Genomic DNA, 18,220 nt, shown 5'->3' on the forward strand with positions numbered 1-18,220 from the left:
AAAATGCACTTGTCTAGTCATTGTCTGCTCACAATGTAAACCGAGCTGCATATGTGTAGCTCAGCTTACAGTGCCGGTACTATCCCTATGTGCTGGAATAATGGCCTCCTGCATATGCGCAGGAGTGACATCATCATGTGCTGAAAAATGAAAACAGCCAATGACCAGAACACAGGAGATGTCAGTGAGAGACGGGAACTGTTGAGGGAAAGGCAAGTATACTGTAGATCCCTTTAGTTCTGCCTAATGATCACAAGGATAAGTAGAGGGGGTGAATCTTCCCAGTGGGCACACAGAGCAACAAAAACCATACTAGAGCTCTAAATGATTCCTGCTTTATCCAAAACTAAAAGGTTAGACAAGCTATATTTTGAGAAATTGAGAAAAAAAAAAAGTTGCCAGAACAGTGCAATGTTGAGTAATTTATATACTGCAGACAGGTTTATAATTGTGTATGTCACAAAACAGAACAGATTACTAAAAAAACAAAAGGTTATTACTTAAGGTCTATGTAGATGGATTTTCTCCATCCTGTACCCTATTCGGTTTTCTCTTCAGGACCAAATGAGAGAATAAAGTCCACACAGAGATTGCTGATCTATAATCACAGCTCTATTCTTGACATCAAAGACATATCTGAAAGAACACACTTTAAAGTGCTCTGTGCGTGAAGCAAAAACTAGCAAACCCCTTGCTTTATTCTACTTATTGTTCACATTAAAAGTTGAAATTTATTAAATATAAAATATATAAAAAACAAAAATGTTGCCAATAATCAAATATGAACTTACTTTGGTGGTTTAAGGTCCCTGTGAATAAGAGCCTTTGGCTTCATGCTATGTAAATATGCCACTCCTTGGGCACACTGTAAACACCAACTCATTGCATGAGCAGCTGTGTAGCAAGGTAGGGGCTCAGCACCATGCAGAACTGCAAAACAAAATGAAAACATAAGAACAGGCCAGCACATTACACTGTAACAAATGGTGCCCATTTAAATGAGATCTATGTGTCTAAGTTGCATGCGTTCCCGCACTGGCAGCCAAAACGTGCTGCTGCTATTTAGCAGATGCACAGGGGGTGGTATCAATTGTTAACGGCATTCCCATGCATTAGAAAGGGCAGCAAGTTTTCTCGTGTGCAAAAATGCACCATGTTTTTGTGTGGCCACAATTTCAGAAAAGGGTCAGGGACCTTTTCTTTGTGTTTACCGCAGGTACAGCGCAGCCCATTCAAATGAATGGGTTGATGTGCCTACGCAAACGCACTCTACAGCAAACACGCAGATGTGAACCTCGACTTACAGTGGACCTGAATTTAAAAAAGTGAAGTTATGCTATAGGGAAGATTCAGAAATGTTAATTGTGCTTAAAGCGGAGTGCCACTCACATTTTTCACACCTCACTATGCAGCACCAATATGCAGTCCTTAAAATATATTGGCAATTTATTTTTTTTTCTCTGTTAACCTACCTAATTTATGCCTCTATCTAATTTCACTTCCTCCTTTAGTGGCCGCGGCGATGTATGTCATTTCCAGTTTGCATTGGCTCCTGGGAGATGTGTTTCATCAATCCCAGAGAGCAATGAACGAAATTTTGGTCAGCTTGACATGGCACCACTCCCGTAACATTTAACATTGGCATCTATGAGAAATCTTGGTCAGCTTGACATGGCACTGTTCCTGAACCATAAGTGACAGGGACAGGAAACTTGAGGAGCACTGAAAGGGGACCCAGGACTAAGAGCATAGGCGTGCGCACGGGGTGTGCCTGGGCACACCCTATTTACCCATGCCGTCTCCCGAGATCTGCTCTGAAATGTTGAATCCAAGGAGGGTGTAGCCTGCGAAAAAGTTTCACATTGAACAGATCATGAGGCTTGCCAGAGCCGCTCAGTAAGTGAAACTGTAAGGTAATGTCACTGATTGCAGGGAGAAAGGCCAGCTGTCAAAACTCAGCAGTGATGTCAGGGGCGGGCAGGACTGAACAGCTATCAAACACCAGCCAATGGGATGGGGTCTGGGCGGGCCGCAACATTTATGACTTTAAGCAGCCCAATCATTCGTCTCGCCCATCCCCGACATCGCGGCTGAGTTGTGACAGCTGGTCTTTCTCCCAGTAAGCAGTTAACATTATCTGACAGTTTCACACACTAAGCGGCTCTTGCAAGCCTCACCATCGTCCATCAGTGCCCCCCCATCAGCACCGATCAGGGGAGTCGGGGTGCAGCTATAGGGTGGCGTCACTCCTAGCAGTGTAGCTGACATCATTTTGTGCAGACTGAGGCTGGAGAATGTAAACAACATCTTCTGTCATCCCGTTCCTGATATCGCATGCCGTACAGTAATGACTAAGCTAATTTGTATTGTGTGAAACGTGTCTTCCAGGCAACTTGTGGTGTCCTGTGGTGTCACTTTTGGGATGTCCAAAAAAGGATCTTGAAACTAGTCGTGGTGTGCAGCCATTTCTTCATTCAACATGCCGTACAGTGTCATTGCATGCCGTACAGAGCCATGTGATGGCTCTGTACAGCATGCGATATCAGGAAGGGGATGACAGACAGAAGATGTTGTTTACATTCTCCAACCTGAGTCTGCAGGCACAAAATTATGTCAGCTACACTGCTAGGAGTGACATCACCCTATAGCTGCACCCCCCCCGGGGCTCCTCTTACCTGCACCCCCTGGAACTTATCTTCTGACAGAGCCTGTGCCATATTCCTGCCTGACACCGGAACTGCACCCCCCCACCGCTCTGCTCAGTGGTATCCTCGTAGCCCTGGGTCCCCTCTCGGTGCACCACAAGTTTCCTGTCCCTGTCATTTATGGTTCAGGAGCATTTCCTTGAGCAAGCTAACCAAGATTTCCCATAGACGCCAATGTTAAATGTTACTGAAGCAGAGCCATGTCAAGCCGTACTCGCTTGCTCCGCACTGCGCATGATCGGTAGGCGCATGCTAGGTAGCCAGGATGCACGGAATCCAGGAAGGAGGACACTGCAGCTTCAGATGCCCACACTGGAGATGGCCACGCTGTGCTTGAACTTCACAATGATGCTGCACAAATAAAAAACTGGGCATAACTTACAGCATACCTTTGTTACATTGCACGAGACATGAGTATTCTAGAGATATTTTTATCTTAAAAGTCAAATTTCGGCTGGAACACCTGTTTAAGCGTTACCCTGAAAAATCTACCTCGTCTGAAATTGTCTTGTCTCCTTAACCACTTCAGCCCCAGAAGGATTTGCCCCCCTCCAGACCAGGCCATTTTTTATGGTACGACACCGCATCACTTTAATTGACAATTGCGCAGTCGTGCGACGTTGTACCGAAACAAAAACTTTGTCCTTTTTTCCCACAAAGTTTTCTTTTGGTGGTATTTGGTCACCCCTGTGGTTTTAAAAAAAAGTGACAACTTTGAGGAAAAAAAACAAAAAAAAAAACACAATATTTTGAAGTTTTTGCTATAGTAAATATCCCAATAAAAAAAAAAAAGCTTTTTTTTCCTCAGTTTAGGCCGATATGTATTCAACATATATTTTTTTTTACCTAAAATATCGCAATAAGCGTAAATTGATTGGTTTGCACAAAAGTTGTAGCGTCTACAAAATAGGGGATAGATTTATGTCACTTTTATTAAAAAAAAAAAAAAAAAAAAAATGTTATTAGTACTGGGGGTGATCTGCGATTTTTATCAGGACTGCGACATTGCGGCAGACAGATCGGACACTTCTGACACTATTTTGGGACCATTGACATTCATGCAGCAATCAGAGCTAAAAATAGCCACTGATTACTGTATAAATGTCACTGGCAGGGAAGACGTTAACACTAGGGGGCGATCAAGGGGTTAACTGTGTTCCCTAGGTGTGTTCTAATTGTAGGGGGGATAGGACTGACTAGAGGAGGAGAGAGATCGGTGTTCATACTTAGTATGAACACACAATCTCTCTCCTCTCCCCTGAGTGAACCGGGATTTGTGTGTTTACACACACAGATCCGGTTCTCGCTCTGTCACGAACGATAGCGGGTGCCCAGCGGTCATCGCGCCCGCTGTGACATAAAGAAGCGACGTACAGCTACGCCGATATGCGCAGCTGTGCCAACCTGCCGCAGTATAACTGCGGTGGCTGGTCAGCTAGTGGTTAAAGTAACAGTTCACTTTCTAGCATGCGGTGGTGCCTTTAGCCTCATAGCTGTATACGGTGCCTTGAAAAAGTATTCAAACCCCTTGAAATTTTACACATTCTGTCACGTTACAACCAAAAATGTATACATATTTTATTGGGACTTTATGTGATAGACCAACACCAAATTAGCACCAAATTGTTAAATGGAAGGAAAATGCTAAATGGTTTTCAATTTTTTTTTAGAAAGCTGCAAGTCTTTTTGGGGATGTCTCTACCAGCTTTGCACATCTAGAGAGTGACATTTTTGGCCATTCTTCTTTACAAAATAGCTCAAGTTCTGTCAGATTGGATGAAGAGCACCTGTGAACAGCAATTTTCAAGTCTTGCCACAGATTCTCAATTGGATTTAGGTCTGGACTTTGACTGGGCTATTCTAACACATGAATATTCTTTGATCTAAACCATTCCATTGTAGCTCTGGCTGTACATTTAGGGTTATTGTCCTGCTGGAAGGTGAACCTCCGCCCCAGTCTCAAGTCTTTTGCAGACTAACAGGTTTTCGGTTTGCCCCGTATTTGGCTCCATCCATCTTCTCTGACCAGCTTCCCTGTCCCTGCTGAAGAAAAGCATCGCAACAACATGATGCTGCCACCACCATGCTTCACAGTGGGGATGGTGTGTTCAGGGTGATGCGCAGTGTTAGTTTTCCACCACACATAGCATTTTGCTTTTAGGCTAAAAATAGGGATGCACCGAATGGGTTTTTTGGTGCCGAAACAGATACCGAAAATAAATCTTCCTTGATCCCGAAAACGAAACAGCACCGAAATAGGCTTTTTTTTTTAATATATATTACACAAAAAAATTATTGGATATACAAAATTGTGTTATATTCGTATTCGTTATATTTATATTCAACTTAATAATTCATTTTATGAAGAAATGAATACTACAAACCAGTAATGTCAAAAAGTAACCCACATAAAATTGGACAGTGGACACAGAAGGTAAAAAATAAAATAAAATAAGACTGCAGTCAGTGCACATTGCACCACCATACCAAATAAAACAGGCATAAAAAAATAAAATAAATAATAATAAATAATAAATTATTAATATAATAATAATATAAAAATGCCAAAGACTGACTTTTTTATATTTTATTAATTTCCAACTTAGATCAGAACTAGTAATTCAGTTCTCTCTCCCTAAGGTGTCAGCGGCTGGATGTGCGATAAGTATGTATGTAGCTGCGTGTTACATACATAGTCATACAGTAGACCGCACTGTGTTCCGGCCCTGGGTATGGGCGGAGACATCCTGGAACACGGACAAGTCTACAGCAGCGGTGCTCAGCCAATCACAGCAAGCAATGTAGACTAGTCTGTGTTTATGGAAGTCACCGCCCATACCTGGAACACAGTGCAGTACTGTAATATTTAGACAGCCACAGATACAGAACATAGTTTTGCACATGCAGTGGGCTGACAGCTTAGGGAGAGACAATGACATAGTTTGGCCCAACAACACAACAAACTATGTATAAGTTAGTACTTTAAAGAACTCTCTCAACCAGAAGACCAGTTATTCTGTTTCACAGTTTCTGTAAATATAACACAGTACAGTGCTATCGGCTATGCTATAATAACATTTTTATTATATTATTTTCTTTCAACTTAAATGAGAACTAGTAGTTTTTTTTCCCCCCAAGTTCTTTCCCTAAGGTGTCAGCGGCTGGATGTGCCATATATAAGCATATGTATGTAGCTGCGGGTTAGATACTTACAGTAGACCGCACTGTGTTTTCCGGCCCCGGGTATGGGCGGAGACATCCTGGACGTGGAACACAGACTAGTCTAGAGCAGCGGTGCTCAGCCAATCACAGCAAGCAATGTAGACTAGTCTAGTCTGTGTTTATGGAAGTCACCGCCCATACCCGGAACAGTGCAGTATAGTACTGTAGTATGTAGACAGCAACAGATACAGAACATACAGTTTTGCATTTGCACATGCAGCGGGCTGACAGCTTAGGGAGAGACATAGTTTAGCCCAACAGCAACAAACTATGGTACAGTAGTTCATAAGCTGGAGTTCTCTCTTAAATTGAAGTGCAAAAAACTGTGGAAGAACTACAATGATGAACAACCAACAAATGGCACAACTAGACAATTGGAACATACTAGGTAGTCAGTCATATGTTGTATGTTCCAATTGTCCAATAGCAAAGTCCAATACCAATTAATTTACTATGTTCAACATGGTAAATGAATTGGTCTATGCTACGGATTTTAAAATTTCAGTAAAAGTGGCAGATTTCGCTGTAAGAACAAAAGCTGTTCAACTTTCTCACAGGAGAGACAGTTTCTCTTCTCATCAAGAATATGAGATGCTAGACTGAATAGTCTCTCACTCTCTGTACTGGTGCTTGGGGCAGATAATTATCTGCGTGCAATCTGTGCAAGCAAAAGGAAAACGTTCTTTGTTGATGCGCCAGTAATCAAGGGGATTGTTGCTTCTGGCAATAGGTTGTTCAGCTAAATAAATGTCCAGCTGTTGGGTAGTTGCACTTGTTGTGGCACCGCTATGGATTGGGGTGCATTTGTGTAAAATTTCTTCAAACATATCAGTGTGTTCCTCTTCACTAGTATGTGATCCAACAAACTCACGTGTGTTAAGTAGGATGTTTTGCAATTGAAATTTGTCATCAATCCACTGCACTGTCAGGCTAAGCATGCTCGTTGGGCTGACGTCTGAACTCCAAATGTCGGTAGTAAAACTGATTGCTATGATGTTGGTAGTCATGAGCTCATGAACGTGTTTTCTAACACTGCAAAACAATTCAGGTAGACAGGTATCTGCAAAGTAGTGCCTGCTTGGTAGTGAGTAACGCGGCTCAATATGTTGCATGAGCCTACGGAATCCAACGTCCTCCACAACAGAAAATGGCTGGTCGTCTAATGCAATAAATTCCATAAGTTTTTTTATCTGTGATGGCACGAGCTTTGGGACTGTCACTTGTAAATTTTTTAACCTTGTGCTTGTTGACATTGAATTTGACACTTTGTCAGCGTAGTATACTAGTATTATAGTTATACTAAAATAACTATATTATATTTATTGCATACTGTCATGTCATGTTTAAAAAATTAATGCGCTTGCTGTCATGTGTAGTATAACTATACTCAATGACAACCACAAGCGCATACATTTTATAGCTACAGAATAGCTCAAAAAATAAATAGCATGCAATTGCAATATACTCCAATCCATTTCAAATCATATTTAATCAGTTCAATTATATAAAATCTTTTTGCTACAAGTCAGATCTACTGCAGTGCAGACAGACAGAAATTTTAAATACTAGTATTGCATGGCAAGAGTGCTGGCTTGTTGTTTAACAAAGGCCAAGTAGTAAGTAATACATGTTGTTTGACTGCTATAGACAGAAAGATCATCATTTCAGTTTCAGTACTATAATAAAATAAAATACTGCTACTAGTTGGATTGTTTCTGTCAGTTTAAATAAGGCGAAATGCTCACCGGCGAATAGTAGTAATGGTAGCCATGCAGGAGGGACAGCACCCACTCTTGTACTTGAGTATGCTATGTGCAGCCGTCTATGAAGCTGTCTCTCGGGTCCCAGCAGCGTCTCTCAAGCACGAGGAGCGTCCACGGGGAAGGTGCCAGCGTCTCAGCAGGGAATGTGCTTACGAGTGCGGCGTCTTAACCGCGAGGAACGTGCACGCCGCCCACCGCTACTGTGCATGTGCAATTTTCGGCGCCATTATTGGCCGATATGTTTAAGCGGCCGAAATTTCGGTGCATCCCCAATAAAAAAGTCAAATTTTGGTCTCATCTGACCAGAGCACCTTCTTCGACATGTTTGCTGTGTCCCCCCACATGGCTTCTTGCATATGGAACTTCTAATGGAACCGCTTTCCTTCAACAATGGCTTTCTTGCCACTTTTCCACAAAGAAAATTCCAGATTTGTGGAGTGCACGACTAATAGTTGTTCTGTGGACAGATTCTCCCACCCGAGCTGTGGATCTCTACAGCTCCTCCACAGTTACCATGGGCCTCTTGGTCGCTTCTCTAAATAATTCTCTCCTTGCCTGGCCTGTCTGTTTAGGTGGACAGCAATGTATTAGTAGGTTTGCCATACTCTTTCCATTTTTGGATGATGGATTGAACAGTGCTCCGTGAGATGTTCAAAGCTTGGGATATTTATTTATATCATAACCCTGTTTTTAAACTTCTTCACAATGTTATCCCTGACCTGTCTGGTGTGTTCCTTTGCCTTCATGATGCCGTTTGTTCACGAAGGTTCACAACAAACCTCTGAGGGCTTCACAGAACAGCTCGATCTATACTGAGATTAAATTACACACAAGTGGACTCTATTTACTAATTAGGTGACTTCTGAAGGCAACTGGTTCCACTAGATTTCACTTAGGGGTATCAGAGTGAAGGGGGCTGAATACAAATGCACGCTACATTTTTCAGATATTTGTAAAAAAAAAAAAAAATTGAAAACCATTTATCATTTTGCTTTCACTTTGTGTTGGTCTATCACATAAAATCCCAATAAAATACATTTAAGTTTTTGGTTATAACATGACAAAATGTGGAAAATTTCAAGGGGTATGCATTTTTTTCCAAGGCACTGTATCTGCAGTGTGAGATTTTAGACATTGCTGCCTCTGCCTGCAGGTCTCAGGGATGTGGAGTGAGATCTGCAGACATCATTACTGTGCTGCTCAGTTGTTCTTGGTGGAGTCTGACATGAGGAAGGAAAGCCTTGTCTATACCAAGATGGCTACTCTCACAACAAGGCATAGTGCAGAACAAGGCATGGTAAAGCAGAAACAGGTAAAAGATCAGTTGCAGAGAAAATATATGCAATATCTGTGACTGGTATAAGCCTACTTTTCTTTGTTTATTCAATTACATGCACCAATCAAATACTAGAGGAAATATACAGAGTAATGCTGATTATTGATCCGTCAAAACCCAATAACTCAAGAGTTGCACTATCATGGGACAGTGCCGAAGCATTTATCCAGCACTGATAGACTATCCGTTATTAGCAACTAAACAGTTCTTTCTTTACTAACTACAATACACAGGTAAGCTATAGTTGGTTTATAGAGCAGAGAACTACTGAAGTAACATATGTTTTCAAAGGGTGTGGTGATTAAAAGGATAAGTTAATCTCTTGTAACAGTCATTCATTCATTGAGATGGACTACAAGTCCAGTCTGACACCACGGCAGACGGCTTGAAGTTTTCAATGCACTACAAGAGCGCTGATGAGCATCCTCATAGTTCATTGACTTTTCCTGTCTGTCTCTGTCTGCCCATATGGGAGGTACAGGCAGACAGCTGTACTGAGTGTCTGCAAGATCCTGTTACTGCACCCATGATCCACTGATCGCGGGTGCAGTGCTTTGCAAGCTGCAGTGTAAAAAATAATAAAACGCACATTTTTAACCTGCTGTTCTACAGGCGAACTTAGCCTTTAACCAATGAACCACTTGCCGAGCAGCCGCCATCATCATACTGCAGCAGGTTGGCTCTATTACACAAATTGCCATAGCTGTACCTTGATTTGTGTAAAAGATACAGGGGGCACGCGTGCGCCTACAGCATGTCGCCGGAGCCGATGCTCGTGACCGGAGGCCGCGGTGTCCGCCGGCCACCTGCAATCGCTCCAGAGAGCCAGAACGGGGATCTGTCAATGTAAACAAACAGATCCCTGTTCTGACAGGGGAGTAGAGAGATATCTGCTGTTCCTAGTGATTAGGAACATCGATCTCTCTCCTCCTCCAGTCAGTCCACTCCCCACCAGTTAGAAACACCACCCAGGGAACACATTTAACCTCTTGATCACCACTAGTGTTAACCCCTTCCCTACCAGTGTCATTTATACAGTAATCAGTGCATTTTTATAGCACTGATCGTTGCATAAAATATCACTGGTCCCAAAAGTGTCAAATGTCCGATATGTCCGCCACAATGTCGCAGTTCTGTAAAAAAAAAAATAAAAATCGATGATTATCGCCATTACTAGTAAAAAAAATAATAATAAAAATGCCATAAATCTATCCCCCATTTTGTAGACTCTATAACTTGTGCAAACCAATCAATATACGCTTATTGTGAATTTTTTACCAAATATATGTAGAATACATATTGGCCTAAAATGGGAAGAAATGTGTTTATATTTTTTGGGGGGATATTAATATTAGCAAAAAATATTGTTTTTTTGTTGCTCTTTTTTGTGTATAGCGTAAAAAATAAGAACCGCACAGGTGATCAAATACCACTAAAAGAAAGCTCTATTTGTGGGAAAAAAAGGACATAAATTTTGTTTGGGTACAATGTCCCACAACCGCGCAATTGTCAGTTAAAGCGACGCAGTGCCGTATCGCAAAAAAATGGCCTGGTCATTAGGGGGTAAATCCTTTCGGTCAACAGGTGGTCAAGCTTCATAGGTTGACTGTGATGCTAGTAATTCCTAAGTATCAGGTTAAGTAAGTAAAGCTTCATTTATAGGGAATTCTATTGGATGACAGCCTGAGCCTTCAAGTGGCAGAATAATCTGTAAAAGTCCTATTGCAGGTTAAAAAAAAGCCAGAAAAAAAAAAAAAAAAGTGTTCATTGTAACGGAAGCTAAAATTTAAATGTCACGCTGTTGTAAGTAGTTAAACTGCACTTCTCCATTAGTTCAAACTCCACTCCCCATGGCATTTAGCTGCAGAGAGGACTGTTGCATTCTGTGTGGAAGCAGCAGTCTCACACCATTTGCTTAGTAACAGATAGAGCAATGTAAATCGGCAAGAAGCATAGAAATTGTTGACTGCACAGCTATGACCTTTATTTTATTATTTTTATTTAAGGTACTTATATAGCGCCGTCAATTTATGCAGCGCTTTACATATACATTTTACATTCACATCAGTCCTTACCCTCAAGGAGCTTACAATCTAAGGTCCCTAACTCACATTCATACATATACTAGGGACAATTTAGACAGGATCCAATCAGCCTACCAGCATGTCTTTGGGGTGTGGGAGGAAATCGGAGTACCTGGAGGAAACCCACGCAGAACATGCAAACTCCAGGCAGGTAGTGTCGTGGTTGGGATTTGAACCAGCGACCCTTCTTACTGCTAGGCGAAAGTGCTTTCCCCTACACCACTGTGCCTCCCTAAAAACCTTGACTCTATGTACTTCCAGACAGACAGTAACCGTCCTCTTTGCAGCTAAATGTTAGAGTTAAGACTGGCACCAAACTGGTCAGAAAGTAACTACACAAGCAGATTAAACCTTGACATGGGTGGTTAAGCAAACTGCTTCGCCATGAACAGTAAAATACTGGTAAAATTGATCACTTATCAATGCATTTACTGCAGTAAAAGCACCCACAAAATGTATAACAATGAAAAAAATGCTATATGAATTAGCCTGCCTAAAGTGTAAGGTAAGACCAAACCTAACTAAGCTTAAATCTACTCTCACCCCCATTTTAGCCTATTCTACCTAACCTGTAAAGGAAAGCTGCCCATACCTACCTATTCTGAAGTCTTACAGTCCAGTCATATAAATGGCCAGCTTCAGTGTAGAGGAGGGAAACCCGACAACGGATGCCCCATACTAAGTCTATGGGTGACTTCACTGCACAGGCTCTGCAACCGTTGTCAGCGATCTCTCCTCTTCACTGAAGCCAATGCTGGAAGATCTCAGGGCAAGCCAGAGTGACTTTAGAATAAGTATACAGATCTTTCCTTTTACAGGGTAGATAAAATAGGCTTAGAAAGGGGGTGAGAGTAGATTTAGGCTTAGTTAGGTTAGGACTTGCTTTCTTCTTTAAGAAACCGGGAGAGGTAGGTAAGTGAACCACTCTGGCTGGTGGGATTCCCAGGTATGTGATAAGGTGGTTTTAAATATCCAGCTTTAAATATAATCAATCGAGAGAAGAAACCACACTCACAAACAAGTTTGTGAGATACTACGGTAAAGTCAAAGAGCATGGTATACTCAGCCCTCAAAATTTTCCAGTCCAATGCCTTCTTCACAAATGCATTTTATGGGATTAAGTTCATTTTCATGGCAAAGAGGGACTTTGCAATTAATTGCATTTCATCTGATGACTCGTCATAGCAATTTGCATATACTCCAGAATGTTATCATAAAAAAACTGCCTACTGGCATTTGCGAGTGGAAAATGAGGGCTTGCGAGCTGGGCTGCCTGGGAGTGGGGGGGGGGGGGGAGCACCGCCGCCATGCGGGATTGATCAGGAACCATTCTCCCAGCGATCGCCCGGGGAAAAGACCATGGAGGAAGAGGAGAGCCGCATGATCGCAGAGCAGGATAGCACGCTGTTACAGCTTACATTACAACTGTCTCCACTCTGCTCGACACAGCCCCGCTCTGAAAGTCTGGCGTATTGTGCCGGAACTTCAGAGCTCCTCGCCGGAATGGAGGGCTCCCGTGCGCATGCGTGGGAGTGACATTGCGGCTCTGGCCACTCACAGCACCAAAGCTCGCGAACCTGGAAGAAACGCAGAGGGAACATGTCAGCCCTCCCAGTGGTGACTAGGTTCCGCTGCGGGGGCTTCGTTCTAAGGCATTTAGGCATACTAGCACATTATGCTAGTGTCTTGCAGTTTTTTTTATTTTGGTTTCATTTTCCAGTGGTTTACTACTGCACTGGTGGTGCCCCGATCCCATAGCTCAGTGGTTCTCAACCCTGTCCTCAAATACCCCCAATAGGCCATGTTTTGGGAGTTTCTCTTAGCTAAAATAGCTGTCCAAAATACCAAGCCATTGACTCGGATTTAAAGCACCTGTGCAAGATAAAGGAGAACCTGCAAACATGGCCTGTTGGGGGTACTTGACGACAGGGTTGAGAACCACTGTCATAGCTGAATAAACTGTAGGAGATGGTCCTGGCACTTGCTGGACTTTCTTGGGTGCCCTGAAGCCTTCTTCACAAATGCATTTTATGGGATTAAGTTCATTTTCATGGCAAAGAGGGACTTTGCAATTAATTGCATTTCATCTGATGACTCGTCATAGCAATTTGCATATACTCCAGAATGTTATCATAAAAAAACTGAGGCAGCAGACTTTGCGAAAATTAATATTCGTGTAATTCTAAAAACTTTTGGCCACAGCTGTACACTAGAGTTTAAAGTGTATATATTAAAATGATAAATTACAATAACATCTGGAGAAAATTTACCATATCCAAGTACACCCAAAGTTTTATATTATATTAATGCAAGTGAATCTAACATTTTCTAGTCAAGTCGGAAAATCACACATTACTCACCATTATACAGTGAGCCCCCTTCAGCATATTCCATAACAAGACATACCTAAAACATAGAATAAAAATCTAAGTGTGTTATCTGCACACATTCTACAATAATCTGAAATATATAAAAAATCACATATAAAAGATTAAATATTACAAGTGCTTTGCAAAAATCTGGTGACAGAAACCAATCCTATTTATTGCTTTCAAAGTGCATTAAAGTTGTCTTGACAACCAAATACTGGACACAGTTATTATATAAAGTATATACATAAATAGGAATATACTGGACATTAATGCAAGTATGCAAGATAAAAATATAGCGATGCAGCAATACAAAAACAAAAAAAAAAAAAAAAACCACACACATGATTGACCGAGTTAATCTGTAGGCTAGCAAAACCATCCCAATTAAAATGTGATTAAAACATACAAAGATCTGCAATAGATATGCTGTTACATTAAAGTGGATGTAAACCCGATTCATGAAATTTCAGCTGGGCACATATATCTGCAGTGTTTTGTTATCAGCACTATGTCCTGTAGCTTTCTCCTTCTCCTTTCTTCTGTTATCAGCCTGATAACTCCTGACAAGTTCTCTGTCACATATGATAAAAGCAGCCTGAGTTTTGTGTTGGGGAGGATGCTATAAATAGATTAGCAGAGTGCTGAACTATTCAAGGAACAAAGCTGAAAGTCTCTACCTATAAGGAGAGGGGGTGTGTGCCTTTCCTCCAATCAGCTGTCTTGGCTGTATGCCCAGGCTTCACTGCAGTGCTAACCAGGAAGAGAAAATCTCCTAACACCATGTGCACTTGCTAAAAGATATATAAAGCTGAAGACAGCAGATATACATGTAAAACCTATGTAGGGAGATTTGTTCAATCTCTGTGTATCATCTGAGGCTGTTCACTTCACTGGGTATATGTGAGGGTTTACATCCATTTTAAAGTAAACAGGAACCAGAATCGTATTAATGTTTTCAGATTTGTATTTAAAAAAATTTTAAAAAACACATTTCAACAATGTGTATAACTGCCCTGCTTTCTATGTACACTAGAGAAGTGTTTTAAATAGCAATGCTTAAAAAAAAAAAAAAATAATAAAAATCAGATGCACTACTGTAATGAATAATGGCTAGAGACCATGTGATCTAGCTGCCTAAAACTATGAGCTAAATTTGTGCAACGAGGTACATCATTTTTTTCACTTAGATAATGTATGATTTTTTAATTTTTATTTATTTTAATAGTCAAAGTGCATAAGAGATTTACTTTTAACCACCTCCAGTCCAGGCCAATTCTGACATTTCTCTTATACATGTGAAAATCTGCATTTTTTTTTGCTAGAAAATTAGTTAGAACCCCTAAACATATTTGTTTTTAGGCAGAGGAAGAATAAAATGATTGCTGCAATTTTTATGTCACGCGATATTTGTACAGCAGTTTAACAAACACAAATTTGAAAGAGAAAGTACACTTTAATTTTAGTGCATACAAAACACCATATAATACCCAATATTATTTTTGGTAAAATATTAAAGATGATGCTACGCCAAGTAAACAGATAACTAAAATGTCATACTTTAAAACTGTGACAAGTATAGGCGCAATCACTCAGGAATCATAAATCTCCCAATGCATATCTATAGTAAAATTAAATATTCTATAATAGAACTAGTTAGTCCATATAGCAAATGCAGGCTAAAAAGTCTATGTATTAGCGCTGGAGGGAGTTGAAAAACCGTTCAAGAAATGCAAGCAGGGCTTCCGTCAGAGTGGGACAGAAGCCATATTCCAAAGGCTGTGAAAAAACCACAAGTGGAGAGGTGACTCTGGGTGCAATAGTTTGAACAAACCGCTTTAATCTCTGAATAAATACACTCACATTTAAGTGGAAACGACAGGCATGGTATACAGATGTCAGGATGACGCTCCCAAGCTCTTTGCCATGAGCATTCTTGCTGATTGCAGCTGAGGACAGTGGCTCTTCCGACAGGTGGATTCGCCGGCTCCGGAAGGCGGTCTCAGAGCGAGGCTAGAAGCGCACAGTGCTGCTGGCTCAGATGGGCGACGTCATCAAACTTGGACGTGTTTCGCGAGCGTGCGCACTTGGATGCGTTTACAAGTCGCGCTCCTTTCTCAACAGACAAGTTAGGTATACCATGAGGGGCCATAGATAAGGGAGAGGGGAGGAGACATGGGCGGGACTTTCTTTAAAAACAAAACTGGGATATACAAGCGGCCCAAGACATATTTAAAAACGACTCTAGACATTAAGACTCTAGACATTAAGAAGCATATATAAAAGGCACATAGCAGAGTCTTAAGAAAGACATTAGCATACAATTAAAAAATGAAAATGGAGATAAAAATATGAAAAAATTAAAAATAATAAATAAAATGACTGCTTGTATATATCAAAAAATTAAAAATGAATGATAGGAATAAAAATAAAAATGAGAATAAAAAATAGAACAACAATGATGATCATAATGGGATATTGAGTATATGAAGTATACATATATATGGCTGGAAATAATGTGATGCTATGGTATGAATCAAATAAAAAATGAGAGCAGAAGGGGCTGTCAATAATAAATACAATATGGATGGATAATATAACACGGGGAGCACCTTTTTGTATATGAAAAAAGGACATGTAGGATCTCTAATGGAAGAATGGTGATAATATGTATATATTATATATTGTGACAGATGTAGCCATCTAATGAATGATGGTATGCTGGCATCTGGTGGTGGTATCTAGTAGCATAAATCGCAAGACAGAAAAAAACAAAAAAAAAAAGCATGTATACATGAGCTGGACTCCTATATGCACATAGACTTATCTATGGGCATATATGTACACAATGGAAAAGCTGGTAATGCAATGAAGCGGGACAATATTGAAAGATGATGTTATAAAATGATGATGGTATCTAGTAGCATAAATCGCAAGACAGAAAAAAACAAAAAAAGCAAGACATTGTGTACATATATGCGCATAGATAAGTCTATGTGCATCTCATGTATACATGCTTTTTTTGTTTTTTTCTGTCTTGCGATTTATGCTACTAGATAACACCACCAGATGCCAGCATACCATCATTCATTAGATGGTTAAATCTGTCACAATATATAATATATACATATTATTACCATTCCCCCATTAGCAGTCCTACATGTCCTTTTTTCATATACAAATGAGTTGAGAAAGGAGCGCGACTTGTAAACACATCCAAGTGCGCACGCTCGTGAAATGCGTCCACGTTTGATGACGTCACCCATCTGAGCCAGCAGCACTGTGCGCTTCTAGCCTCGCTCTGAGACCGCCTTCCGGAGCCGGCGAATCCACCTGTCGGAAGAGCCACTGTCCTCAGCTGCGATCAGCAAAAATGCTCATGGCAAAGAGCTTGGGAGCTTCATCCTGACATCTGTATACTATGCCTATCATTTCCCCCTAAATGTGTGTGTATTCATTCAGAGATTAAAGCCGTTTGTTCAAACTATTGTACCCAGAGGCTCCTCTCCACTTGTATACTTTAAAATTGTGTATGCTTGTGGAATGGCCACAAACTATGGTACCTAAAGATTTCCATAGGTGACACTTTAAAAGCCTTTACAGGGTACCAGTTTTGAGCTAGAGGACTGGCTCTAGAATTATTTGCTCTCACTCGGTCGTTTGCGACATTATCACATGTGTGGTGCGATCATGCTATCCAGATCTCATGAGGTCTGTATAGCGCGCGCCCACCGTGAGCTCTGAGTCCAACTGCGGGTCCCACGTATTTGATGTCCGCTGGGATATCCGCGATTGTCTCACGGAGAGGAAGAACGGGGAAATGCTGATGTAAACAAGCATTTCCCTGTTCTGCCTAGTGACACTGACACTGATCACCGCTCCCAGTAATCGGGAGCGGTGATCAGTGTCGTGTCACACATAGCGCCCCCCCCCACAGTTAGAATCACTCCCTGGGACAAACTTAACCGCTGCAGCGCCCCCCTCCTGGTTAACCCCTTCACTGCCAGTCACATTTACACAGTAATCGGTGCATTTTTAATTGCACTGATCGCTGTATAAATGTGAATGGTCCCAAAATAGCGCCAAAAGTGTCCTATGTGTATGCCATGTCGCAGTCACAATAAAAATCGCTGATCGCCATTACTAGTAAAAAAAAAAAAAATTATTAATAAAAATGCCATAAAGCTATTCCCTATTTTGTAGACGCTATAACTTTTGCGCAAACCAATCAATAAACGGTTATTGAGATTTTTTTTTTACCAAAAATATGTATAAGAATACGTATCGGCCTAAACTGAGGAAAAAAAATGTTTTTTTATATATTTTTTGGGGATATTTATTATAGCAAAAAAAGTACAAAATATTGCTTTTTTTTCAAAATTGTCACTCTTTTTGTTTATAGCGCAAAAAATAAAAACCGCAGAGGTGATCAAATGCCACCAAAAGAAAGCTCTATTTGTGAGGAAAAAAGCACGTCAACTTTGTTTGGGAGCCACGTCGCACGACTGCGCAATTGTCAGTTAAAGCGACGCAGTGCCGAATCGCAAAAAGTGCTCTGGTCTTTGGCTAGCCAAATGGTCCGGGGCTGAAGTGGTTAAAGAGGGTTAGGATGGCGGGGTTTATGATCATGTGACCGCCATGATTGGCAGTCACATGACTGGAAAGCTCCTGATTGCAAGTACCAACCGAGAGCTTTTGGTTAGCCGATGGCAACTGTGTCATTTATAAACACAAATATGCG

The 18,220-nt window shown here is 41.1% G+C and overlaps 1 protein-coding gene across 4 annotated transcripts in view; it reads right to left on the reverse strand.

The window, feature by feature from the left end:
- MAP3K7 (mitogen-activated protein kinase kinase kinase 7) overlaps positions 1–18,220 on the reverse strand; it is a 93,264-nt gene that overhangs the window by 50,557 nt on the left and 24,487 nt on the right. For all 4 annotated transcript variants that reach the window (XM_073626943.1, XM_073626942.1, XM_073626945.1 and 1 more), the window contains 2 exons: positions 13,471–13,516; positions 792–930 (listed from right to left, as the gene is read on the reverse strand). In XM_073626943.1, the coding sequence (XP_073483044.1) occupies positions 792–930; positions 13,471–13,516 (185 nt within the window). The remainder of the gene's footprint in view (positions 1–791; positions 931–13,470; positions 13,517–18,220) is intronic.

Source organism: Aquarana catesbeiana, linkage group LG04 (genome assembly GCF_042186555.1).
Source record: "Aquarana catesbeiana isolate 2022-GZ linkage group LG04, ASM4218655v1, whole genome shotgun sequence".
Taxonomy (NCBI): domain Eukaryota; kingdom Metazoa; phylum Chordata; class Amphibia; order Anura; family Ranidae; genus Aquarana; species Aquarana catesbeiana.